This window comes from Stegastes partitus, unplaced genomic scaffold (assembly GCF_000690725.1).
Source record: "Stegastes partitus isolate 25-593 unplaced genomic scaffold, Stegastes_partitus-1.0.2 Scaffold1, whole genome shotgun sequence".
Lineage (NCBI taxonomy): Eukaryota > Metazoa > Chordata > Actinopteri > Pomacentridae > Stegastes > Stegastes partitus.
In genome coordinates this window covers 1737162-1749617 of record NW_007577732.1, presented here as the reverse complement: position 1 = coordinate 1749617, position 12456 = coordinate 1737162, and the positions used below count along the sequence as shown (strand labels likewise).

At 39.1% G+C, this 12456-nt stretch overlaps 1 protein-coding gene across 1 annotated transcript; it reads left to right on the top strand.

Annotated features, from left to right (window-relative positions):
- Positions 1-356: 356 nt before the first annotated feature.
- On the top strand, positions 357-12440 carry LOC103373567 (interferon-induced, double-stranded RNA-activated protein kinase-like). The gene is made up of 19 exons (XM_008303511.1): positions 357-629; positions 2236-2362; positions 2456-2610; positions 2698-2821; positions 4577-4650; positions 4783-4932; positions 5033-5156; positions 7979-8046; positions 8132-8219; positions 8757-8788; positions 8870-8912; positions 9006-9085; positions 9170-9292; positions 9415-9543; positions 9625-9847; positions 9929-10072; positions 10201-10302; positions 11532-11594; positions 11865-12440. Exons 1-19 carry the CDS (start codon positions 523-525, stop codon positions 12000-12002), a joined length of 2094 nt encoding a protein of 697 aa, XP_008301733.1. The 5' UTR covers positions 357-522; the 3' UTR covers positions 12003-12440.
- The last annotated feature ends 16 nt before the right edge of the window (positions 12441-12456 follow it).

The following is a 12456-nucleotide window of genomic DNA, read 5'->3' as shown; positions in this document are numbered from 1 at the left end:
TATGTAAGTCATCACCCGTTTAATGGCGATATCTATTTAGAAAGAAACACGTGTGTTTGAACTACAGCTCCCATGAGGCTTAGCTGTAGGTAGCGGCACGCAAACCTCTTGGAACTTGTAGTTGTTCAATGGTGACGTACCTGTTTGACAAGGTGAATAACGGGCAGGTTCATATTTTTACTACAAGCTACAAAAAGAAACAAGTATACATTTACAAGAAAAGGGAAGAAAAAGCCCCCAAACGTAGCAGTTATCAAACTAGTTATTGACAGAGCTAACACCTACTAGCTTGTCCATTTTTTTAATGTATAACTTTATTCACAACACGGTGTTTGATAGGTCCGACATTAAGTGAAGGCACCGTGACGTTTATGGGGAAAACGAAACTTGCTTGTCATGGAAGTACAGCTGGTATGAAAACGGAAAAGATGGATCTTTTAGTATGAGATTAGCACTTTCCTCACTAATTTTTTAAATGCCGTTTAAGTTATTTTTACCGACTGCTGAGTTTGAGTTTTCACGATGGAGTCGGTAGACTACGTAGCTAAACTGAACGAGTTATACCAAAGGAAACGATGGGAGCTGAGATACGAATACGTCGGATGTGCAGGACCTGACCACATAAAAACGTGAGTTAAACATACACTGGTGGGTCTGCAAAGACGTGTAGGACTCGAAGACAAGCGGGTGTTTCCCTGGACAGACTCGTTTTGAATGGGAGCACAGTGTTTCAACATGAATTCCCCCACTTGAACTCTTTAAAGAGCTTTTCATACATGCGCCATATTGTATTCATTTGGCATTAAGTATATTTTCATTGTTGCTTCATGACATTCAGTGTTCCCATATATGTTGACCTTACCAGTCGCTTCTTAGTTTGTTGTTGTTTTCACAGATCAACTAACTTTGTTACCACACATGAATTTCTAATATAGCTTCAAGCTTGAATTGAGATATGATGAATAACAGGAGTGTGTCATAATAATAGGTGACACAAGCTGTGCATTTTGGTTCCACAAAAAAAATAATTTAACTGCGATACACATCATTATATGGAGGTAAACATGTTCGACTTAGAGCAGGGCCACACCTCAAATGCTCACCATCCTGTCACCCATGACTAGAAATGCCTGCCCTGCCCTCCGTCCCTCCGTCCCTCCATCCTCTGCTGCCTCTCTGCTCTTTCTTCTGGGTGGAGGCCTGCCACCCTTGAAGCTGCCTCTGATCGATAACGAAGCCCTCCCCACACCACAGCCGCTTTCCTTACCTCTGATTAAACATCACACTGATGATCTCGCTTCATAAGCAATCATGCACATCTTTTTGATGGTGCAGCCCTTCTTTGTGAATCATCCATCTGTTATCTATACATCACTTACACTAGGGTCCAGGGGTGCTGGAGTCTATCCCAGCTGACAAGTCAGGGTGAAGGCAGGGGACACCCAGGACAGGTCACCAGTCAACCACAGAGCTACACATAGAGACAAACAAGCACATTCACACCCACACCTACGAACAATTTAGAATCACTCATTAACCTCGGCATGTTTTTGGACTGTGGGAGGAAGCCAGAGAACTCGGAGAGAACACACGCTGCACCGGGAGAACATGCAAACTCCACGCAGAAAGAGACCGAGATTTGAACCCACAACATTCTAGCTGTGAGATGACAACCACTAACCAATGCCCCACATGCCACCCTTGTGAATCAAATATATCAGAATGAATGACTGTATCTTTGTGTTTTAGCATCTCTTGTTTTCACATGAGGAGTCTTCATCAGGGGCTGCAAGGTGGCACTGTTTGCCTCGCAGCAAGAAGGTTGCCGGTTCGTGTCCCGGTGGGGGCACCGGAATCTTTCTGTGCATGTTCTCCCCGTGCAGTGTAGGTTCTCTCTGGGTTCTCTGACTTCCTCCCACACAGTCCAAAAACATGTTGAGGTTAATTGGTGATTCTAAATTGTCCGTAGGTGTGAATGTGAGTGTGCTTGGTTGTCTGTCTCTAAGTGTGGCCCTGCGATAGACTGGTGACCTGTCCAGGGTGTCCCCTGCCTTCACCCTAAGTCAACTGGGATAGACTCCAGCCCCCCGGTGACCCTCGTGAGGATTAAGCGGTGTATAGATGATGGATGGATGGAGTCTTCATCAATAGAATGTCATTGTGCAGGTCTACTTCTGGTCCTACATCACAACACATTCTTGTCAGATCAACAAAGATCTTCTCATTACTTTGCAGATTTACCTTCAAAGCTGTCCTGAACGGTAAGGCCTATCCTGGTGGTGTGGGCAAGAACAAGAAGGAAGCCAAACAGAACGCAGCAAAAAATGCCTTGAGAGGCTTATCGGAAGAAAAAGCTGAATCTGTAAGAATATGACATTGCTTTAGTTACTGACTGCATGTGTGATTTTTTTTTCTTTTGTGTTGATGTACTGTAAATTTGTTGACCTTCTGACAGACAGAAAATGCAGCTGAAGCTTCTACCACACCAGTTCGTCAGACAAGCTTAAGTAGTTCCAACTATGTAGGTTGGCTCAATGAATATGGTCACAAGAACAAGCTGAGCGTAAGGTTTGTGGAGTCATCTAAGCCTGGACCACTTTTTACAACTCAGTAAGTCTCCACACTGCATCCAGTTCCATTTATAGCTGTGTTCACCATTTGAAATTGATTAATAGTTCTAAGTATTTTTTGTATCAGATATTGTAGGTTTGTGGTGGGTGATAAGGAGTATCCAGCTGCCTCTGCAAAAACAAAGAGGGAAGCTAAGGAGGAAGCAGCCAAGCTTGTTTATCATGAGATATATGGCAGTAGAACTACAGAGGTGAGTAGTAATATTTATTCTGGCTTCACTGAAGGCCCAGAAAATCACAGAAATGTATAGGAAGAAACTGAAATTCTTGTTATGGATTGAATTAATATTGTTTCCCTACAATGGCCTGCCCCCAAAAAACAAAGGAAAAAAAAAACAATGCAATTGAAAAAAAAAAAAAAAAAAAGCGTTATTTACCTGATTTATGTGCGTGTGCTTGATTTTAGCTCACTGTAAGTCTCTACATCTACTAACAATCAAGCTAGTTTCTCTCCTCTTCTCTCTGGTTCACCATGTCTTTCTGTGTCTGTAGTTTGTGTCTGTTTCACCATTTCACACATGTACAGTCATCCTCTAATTTCTTCATACCCTTCCATTAAAGAAAAAGCAAAATTCACAATAGTTACTCAAATAACTAGAAATTGAAAAAAGTAATAATAAATAAAGATTCGCTAAATTATAGTTTAGTAAAATAAGACATTGCTTTTGAATTGTGGTTGAAAAGAATAATTAAAAAAACAAAAACAAAACGGTTCCAGACAAATCAGAGCACTTTGCTGATGAGCTGTGGGCCAAAATCAAAATACCTGTCAACAGGTGCAGAAGTCAGTACAGTGATTGGCTCAAAGGGTTGTTCAACAAAATATTAGTTTACAGGTCCCATCATGCTTGTTTGCTTGTTGTTGTTTTTTTTTTTTTTAAATTGTTTTTAATATTTCTGTTGAACCACGACTTAAAAGCAATGTCATGATTTTCATACATTTTTTATTTGTTATTATTTTTGTCAATTTCAACTTATTTCAGTGACAGCTGTTTTTTTCCTTCTTTAATGGGAGGGTATGAATACATTTGAGGGCGACTGTAGATGAGCAGAGGAGAGACCGACTGGTGAAGAGAAGGTGTAACTCAAGTTGATGCAACTCATCATCTTACTTTAAGTGCAACTAAAGTTTCCAAAAACTTCTTAATTATCTAAATGCAAAGTTGGAGTGATATTGACTCTAATGTGCAAATGCTATGCCAAAATATCTGCCTCTTTAAATATACCTAATCTGAATCTGGTAGGGAGGGCTGCAAGGTGACGCAGTTGGTAGCACTGTTGCCTCGCAGCAAGAAGGTCGCCGGATCGCGTCCCAGTGGGGGCACCGGGATCTTTCTGCGTGGAGTTTGCATGTTCTCCCCGTGCAGTGTGGGTTCTCTCCGGGTTCTCCGGCTTCCTAATTGGTGATTCTAAATTGTCCGTAGTGTGCTTGGTTGTCTGTCTCTAAGCGTAGCCCTGTGATGGACCTGTCCAGGGTGTCCTCTGCCTTCACCCTAAGTCAGCTGGGATAGGCTCCAGCCCCCCCCCTGTGACCCTAGTGAGGATTAAGTGGTGTATAGATAATGGATGGATGAATCTGGCAGCGGTGGCAAGGATACTAGAAGAAGTAGGAGCTCTGCCTCTGATGATGTTGCACTAACTAACAAGCACAGGAGGATAGAATTTGACCCATCTTGGCTGTCAGAGAGGAATTTCTCCTCCTGACTCTAAAAGCCTGAAATTAGTAAGGTTGGGTGCAAAAATAAATAAAAATATATACTGTATTCAACTCTATACAATCTTGTAACACTCAGACCTCCGTCCAGCTCAAGGCAATAACGACAGAAAACTGAATATAATAAAAACTAAGCAGACAACATTGGGGAAACACTGAATGTTCAAGTAAGTTTTCAGATTGTGCGACTTTAGTCATAAATAGTTGTTAGAATTTGTTTGTTTGTTTTTAGACTGGAGAGGAGAAGGATAGTGACACATCAAGTCAACAAAAACAGGATTTGAACAAAAACGTGTCAGACATCTGGTGAGCACAGAATGCATTGTTTCATATTGGTTTCTTTCCCACTGCAAAACACTGAGTAAAACATTGTATAGTTTCTGTGTTTGTTTGGTTAGTAACGCTGTAGTTTGTCTTTTTTTGTTGATGTTGTTGCAGTGATCTCACAAAAAACTTGACTGTGAGGAGTGAAGACAGAATTTTTACTGGGACAAATTTCACAGCAATTGTTCACAACCACTGTCAGAAAACAAACCGCACCTGTACGTTTATGGCAGTCGGGAGATGTGGCCCACCTCATAATCCCAAGTGAGTATGACTGAACCTCTGTAAGCTGAGTCACCTCTAAAAACACTCTGTATGGTAGTAATGAGAGTACAATCTTAACACAATGTCCAAAATATTGCAGATTTCTCTACAAAGCAGTGATCAACAACAAGGAATACCCTGTTGGTGAGGGTAAGAGTGTCAAGGAGGCCAGACAAAATGCAGCCCAGCTGGCCTGGGATGCTCTTCAGGAACAGTCAGACTGGGTGTGTATTGTTATGTTCTTTTGATATTAAATAGCTCCTTCATCTTATTGAGCGCGTGAGTGAAAATTCAGATTTAATGCAAATCTCCATACATGTTCACCTCTCATCAAAGGTCTCAGCAGGGCTGCCGAACTCATATTAGGATTATCAAGTGTGAAAGTCATTGTTGCTGGATTTGGAAATTCCACTTTCTCCTATAAGATAGTATTTTGTACAGAAAGATTTGAGATTTATGATTCAGGCTGTGTGATTCTGCCTCTTAACTGTCCTATTTAGTGATCCATCCTCATCTTGGCTCCTGCCATGTCCTTTGTAAGGTTAACAAAGACGTTACAGATGACTTGTGGCTTTATTGCATAATCTGGAGTTTCCGTCTGCACCATTTTTCCTGTTTCTTTAGTTTTTTCTGGTGTCCCTTTGCTTGTATGGCAATGGTTTATGTTTAAAGTACAAACTTTTTGTACATTATTAATTTAAAGCAATAATTTCACCCTGTTTAACTAAAATCCACGACCCACAATATACTTTCTACCAGGATTTCATTGACTGAGTCCCTGTGTGGGGGTTTTTTTTCTGTAATTTTTATTTTTCACACTCATTTTGAATATGTTAAAGGAAGATTTATGGGAAGAGTACTGTTACAATAAAAATCTGTTTCCATCCACCTAAAACAACAAAAATTATACAAAGTCAGACCTTATAGGCTTCACATCCTCAGTCCATTTCGTCCAGATCTTTTAAAACGTCTTCCTTTGAATTCTGAGAGTAAATGAGAGTTTTTCCATAATGTGAATTTCTTGAATTATGTTGATCCACTCTTCGATGGTCGGAGGGTTGGATTTTAATCATTTCCTGGTTACGGCTTTCTTACTCGCTGCCAATAGCATCCAGAGCAACTTCTTATCCTTATTTCTCCAATTTGTTACATTCACATTATTACTATGCTCACATATCTGTGTCCAAAAAGGTCTTCAAACTGAACAGTCCCAGAAAATGTGGAAATGATTGGCCCCCGAGGACTCACATAGTCTCCAGCATGAATCTCCACTATCTTGATGTCTCTTTTGAGTAGGTGTAGTAAAAAACCTGGCCATGTTCTTCCAACAAAACTCTCACCGCGTACTAGAACCTGTAGATTTCCATTGTAGTCGACATATATTCACCCAGCTTTCATTTGAAATTTGCATAATATCTTCCATTTCCAATCTCTTCATTCTGTATTGGCTTGCTTCCATTGCTGAATGCTTTTGTGGAATTTGGATATAAATTTATTTTGTGAAATGGATTTAATTAATGTTAGAAAAGTCTATAAGAACCCCAAGTTGCATTTCTCCCATGTTGGTTTTATATTTTGATCAAAATAGTGTCTTAGCTGTAAATATCTATAGGAATCACCTTGACTTAATCTATATTGATTCGGTAATGATTTAAAACTCATAAATGCCCCTTTGTGGATAAAAGAGTAATTGGTAGTAAGTCCCTCAGAGACCCAACCTTCAAATCTTTTATCAAGGGCATTTGGCTTGAACTCAGAATCATAAGTACACCACCTTAAGATTGTAGACAATGATTCCACGCTGCAAATTTGCAAACTGTGTTGGTTTTTGTGTTACTCACCTAAAAAATGAGCAACATTTTCAGATGTATCAGAAGAAACAAGCAATAAATATGAAGATCATCTATTAAAGGATAACTTTGGAGATTTAAAAAAAAAGCAAAATGATCTGAGTATCCAAAGACTGAGTTAGCTTATTCCACCATGCCATAAAGTCCCATTGTTGTCCAAAAACTACAAAAAAAATCATCACCCAACCCCACTTTACACTGTGACTTTCTTTTTTTGCAGAAACCTGTTTTACAGTGCTGCATTGTGACTCAGAAATATGTTTTTTCTTAGTTTTTGGTTAACAGTGGGGCTGTATGGAACATGGAAATACGTTACATCGGTAGGGTTTGATGGAAATTCTATATTTTAGTGGTTTTACATTATGTTACTATTGACACTATGTGTGTTATTCTTTAGTATATTCATTCATATATTACCTGTGTGCTCTCTCATGTGACGGTGTATCTCTCATCCACTCTTGTCTGTGTTAAGGAGGCCTTGTCTTGTCTCTTGCAGCACCTACACAAATAATAAAATCCTTGGAGTGCCTTGTTAGTAGAACAGTTAGACAAACATATGCAAGACCCACCCCACCTTTCTTCATCTGCAGGAAGGGTTATGAAAGACAAACTTCTCTGTAAGATTGAGTGTGACTTCATACCTTTGCTTCAGATCTTTGGAAGGCGTCAGTCCTACATGCAGGTTTACCTAAAAAAAATGAGTTTAGTGGAATTCTACAACATAGATTATCTGGTGTTTTCATGACATTTGTTGACAGTGAGAAAAATATAGGAAAACTCAAAGCTTCTCATTTGATGCTGAGACAACTGAACTTGAGCTGGCCACGACAAAAATCTTGACGGGGTGCCATGATTTACAAAGTATTGGAACTTCTGCTCCTCACAATTTAATTTAACCAATAAAATGTCACAGTGGCAGAAAAGGTGGAAACTAACGACAAAATTAGAGCCCAGGTTACATACAGTGGCAGCAGCAGATGACATTTTATATCATAAGACATGAAAATGATTCACCTCAAGTAAAATTAATAATGTATTCTAAACATAACACTGATGAGAGAGCATCAGTTACTACAATATTTCTTACTACAGTTTGTAAGATTTCATTTTAATTTCGTTGTACCTTGTGTATGATGGCAATAAAACGCATTCTATTCTATTCTATTCTATTCTATTCTATTCTTTTGTGCCTTCAGGGAAGTTTCTGGTCGACTGCATCTGATGATGGTGCGTCATCCAAACCGTCCACACCATCAAGCTCACCGTGAGGCACTGACTGAGCAGTATATTGGATGACAAAGTTTACTGTGGATGATGCACCACTAATGTGCCTCATTGTGTTTTTTAAGGGACTCTGGTCATCCAAAATCAGTAAGCACAACAACCCCGAGTGAATCCGTTGTTTTCACCAGTTCACCAAAACCTCCTAAGGATCAGGTCTGTGCTTTAAATTTTGAAATTACAGTAGATACACAGTGCTTAACACATTTATTAGACCACACTGTGAGAACACTTTATGTCTTTCCCTATTTGTCTCAGAGACCATCCAGAATCATGAAGTGCCTTAAATCCGACTCTTTCATTCTCAGTGAGCTCTCTGCGTTTTACCATTTTGAACAGGAATGAGGAATTTCAAACTGAATTTACCTTTTTATACCCACATTTGAGCCAACTCATCAGTTTTCAGTGAAATCAGTTTTTTAAAACTGACTTTAACTACTTGATAAGCAAGGAGTTTAAAAAAAAGACACGAGTGGATTAGTAATCCCTGAGAGCTACGGGTGTATTTAGTGGAGTAAACAGGAAATAGTGTTACAAAACTGCAAGTGTGTTTTAGGTAAGTAAGTCTAGTTCTCAGGACGTCGCTTTATCAAATCTTTTATCAGATCCTCAGATTACTGAGAAGTAAAGGAGGAGTATTAATGATTAAATGCCTAAATATAACATTTGTTTTTCCTGCTTTTCATTACAAAGTATGCAAGCCCGGATGTAAAGCCCAAAATAAGGTTAGTCGTTCGTTGACACTCACTGTAAAGCTACGCAATGGTTCAACTGATATTATTGCTGATTGTACTTTTTCTTTTTAGAATTGCAGCAATTTTCCCCAAAGCTGACGGAAGCAGCAAAGAGGTAAAGTAAGAAAAAATCAAATATTAATCCTGAAAGCTTATTTTGTTTGTTCTCATTTAATATTTTAACTTCTATGTGATGACTTTCATTAAGGATGTAATGCCCGATTTCAAGTGCAAAACTACAGGAAGTAGTCAGAGTGAGAAAACACCAAGTCAGTCAGTAATCTCAAGGTATGGGAAATTAAAATACTACACACAAGTTGAATATTGTTTATGTACAAATAATTAGTCTGATACACGTTTTCATGTTTCCAGCAGGTTTACATCAGATTTTGAATCCATAGAGCGGCTCGGTAGGGGAACTTTTGGTCGTGTTTTCAAGGCAAAACACAAACTTTCTGACAAGTGTTATGCTATAAAGATTGTTCACTTCAAAGAGTAAGTCAAGCATTAAATGAGGTTTAGAGTTTTTTTGTAATCCTGCATGATGTTTTTTCATTAAGTAAATTCAAAATAAATGCAATATAAGTTGAAAGCTTTCTTGTACTCCTTTGAATTAGAAAAGCTCTCCGAGAGGTGAAGGCATTGTCCGACCTCAACCACTCTAACATCGTTCAGTACTACACGTGTTGGAAGGATTATTTAGAATTCCAGTGGGACAGTAGCACTGACAGTAGCACAGCTTCACAGTGAGTCTCATTCACTTACTAAAATCCTGTCTGCATTTTATAAACACAGAGATCATTTCAACATCTGTTTTTTTCTTACAGTTCTAGATCCTCCAGTGATTCATCTGCCAAGTATCTCTATATCCAGATGGAGTTATGTGATACCAGAACACTGAGAGTGTGGATAGATGAGAAGAATGCTCAGAATGTTAAGAAATCTCTGCAAGACTCCAAAAGAAGAGAAGAAAGTCTGGCCATCGCTCAGCAACTAGTCAGCGGAGTCGAGTACTTTCATTCCAAGAAGCTCATCCACAGAGACCTGAAGGTGAGACAGTGAGGGTAAAATCATTGTGTATTATATGACATCAGTTGTAAAGATGTGTGTTTATTTCTTCTCTGCGATTAGCCTGCCAACATCATGTTTGGGTGTGATGGAGAAGTGAAGATTGGAGACTTTGGTCTGGTCACTGCAGAGAATGATGAGGATGCTGAGAACCTGATGGAGAGAACTGTGAACAAAGGAACCCCGTCTTACATGGCTCCTGAGCAGGTGAGATCAGCTGTATTCACATTAACGTCATCTTTCTCTTTATAAATACATATTACACTGCAGGCAGCTGTGGAGATTGTAACGACTGAGGTGACTTTTGTTATTACTGTGGCGTTGTTTAATGACAGAAAAGCAGAAGCACATATGACCGGAAGGTGGACATATTTGCTTTGGGGCTGATATATTTTGAACTCCTTTGGAACCTCTCTACTGGCCATGAAAGAGTAGTGGTGAGTTGTTCTGAGACACACTCCAAAAGTATGCTACATTTCTTGATATTGTTTGTTTACTAAATGTCTTTGAGTTTGTTTCAACGGTTGGTAAAGTATCAGAGAGTTAATCAGATTCCAAAGATTCTGGTGCGTCTTTTTCATTTTAGGTCATAGGAAAGCACTGAGTTTACATTAACTTATACATCCCAACTATGATCTGTTTCTTCCTTCTTTTATTTTTGCACATGTAAATATCATATCCCGATTTCAGAAACATGGAACAGCCCTTACCCTGGTTTTACCCTTACATAAACCTTACTTTCAGGCAGAGACATTAAACCTTTTACGCTGTGATTCTACACCTGCATTTTCCTTCTTTCTTTCTTTCTTTTTTTTATGTCCCACGACCATTTAAATTGCAGTTATGACTCTGCCATGTGACGAGACTCTCCTATAAGGACTTTGACTAAGGCTTCTCTTATCAGTAATTGAACTTGCACTCACACTGTTGTTTCTTCTGGTCTCATTAATGGTTCAATTGTGTCACACAGTCTGTAAAAGGTTACACTACTCGCACAGAAAGCTATCCCACCAGTCATGGCTGAGGATCTTCGTCCTGCGATCCCTTGTCCTAAGCAATGACCCTGACAGCCTGAAAAGTGGAGACCATGTTTCTGTTTTTCCTGCCACTCTCATCTACCAGTGCTGGCAATAAGATGGATAAGCCAAATCCATAATGCACTGTTGCGATTTTAATATTGCTAAGCGCGCTATAAGCCAAAGTGGCTTCATTTTTGATAGCCACACTAAATTACTTTAAAGATAGACTTAAAGGAATTCCAGATTTCAATTTTGTGTTGTAAACATCACGGGCAGCTGAGCAAGCAGGACACAGTAATCAGTAACTGGGATGCTAGTATTTGTCGTGTATACTGGGATAAGAAGAACCAGATTTTCCCGTATTCCATGTAAACACCACATCTCCACTAATATCAAAACCGGGATGAGCCTCATAACTCCGGTAAACACAACCAGTGGCTCCGTTCTATTCACGTGTCCCAGCGAATCACTACAGTGTAACAGTGAGCCAGCAGGACCCTGAAACTGAAGCAACTAAAAGGAATTCAGCCAAATCAAACTTTATCATTTACATTTGAGTTGTGAGTGTCTGCTTTGATATGAAAGTTTATTGGACAGCTTATTTATCATTTGTGTCACACCAGTGAAATGTTCTTCCTGAATTCTAGATTTGGGATGGTGTCCGAAACCAAAAACTTCCTGAAGGATTTTGTCACCATTTTCACCAAGAGGTACGTCAAAATTATTTCAATTTGTTCAACACATGAAGCAGTATTTTCTAGTGGGTGATATTCACTTGTAGGAGGCCACCGAAAGGGCAAAAATGATCAGAAGCTGAGTGTCAATGTGTGTATAAAAGTGTCAAATATCAAGCAGGGCAGGTTTGTAGAAAAGTGAATTTGATATAAATATAGTAAAGTGGAGCCTCAAACACATTGTCAGTATTTGTGAATATTGTGGTGATCAGAGCAGCTGTTCTTTCTGTTGTTTTGTTGTTGCAGAGCCAAATTATAAAGTCAATGCTGTGTGTGAAACCAGAAGACCGACCAGAGGCAAGTAAGCTAAAGACCGACTTGGAAGAGGGCAAACGGTCGCTCGTGATGCCTACAGATACAGGCCGTGACAGACACACTGTCTGATTACTGCAAAGAAACACATGAACACTTATCAAAGTCTTCACAAGCATGATTGTTTATTCAGCGTATCATTCTATAATGCTGTGGAGGTTTTAAATAATAAGGGGAGTGCCTTTTAATAACTGATATGACATGATTTAACATCATACTCATGTAGTATGTGGAACGGTACTTGATGAATAAAGACACATGACTTCATGACATCTTTTATAATCAGTGAATGCAACATGAATTACATTGTTCCATTTTTGCAAAGAATCATGTTTTGTTTTTGTTTTTTTTAGTTTTATCACCTGGGATAAAAAAAAAAAAGTTTTGTTTGCTGTAATGGTTAAATGGGTTTAAACTTACACTGACGTTATAGTACATTACTCATGATGCTTTTTGTTTTTATAATGAAAGGCTGAAGTGAAAAATAAAACAACTAAGGTGCAATGGTCATTCATCTTCTGTGTAA

Excerpts from the sequence above, each read along its gene's own strand:
- LOC103373567 (XM_008303511.1), top strand. The coding sequence starts at position 523 with ATGGAGTCGGTAGACTACGTAGCTAAACTGAACGAGTTATACCAAAGG. Across the intron at positions 2,611-2,697 it reads GGACCACTTTTTACAACTCA|ATATTGTAGGTTTGTGGTGG; the intron begins GTAAGTCTCCAC and ends TTTTTGTATCAG. Across the intron at positions 8,047-8,131 it reads TCCACACCATCAAGCTCACC|GGACTCTGGTCATCCAAAAT; the intron begins GTGAGGCACTGA and ends GTGTTTTTTAAG.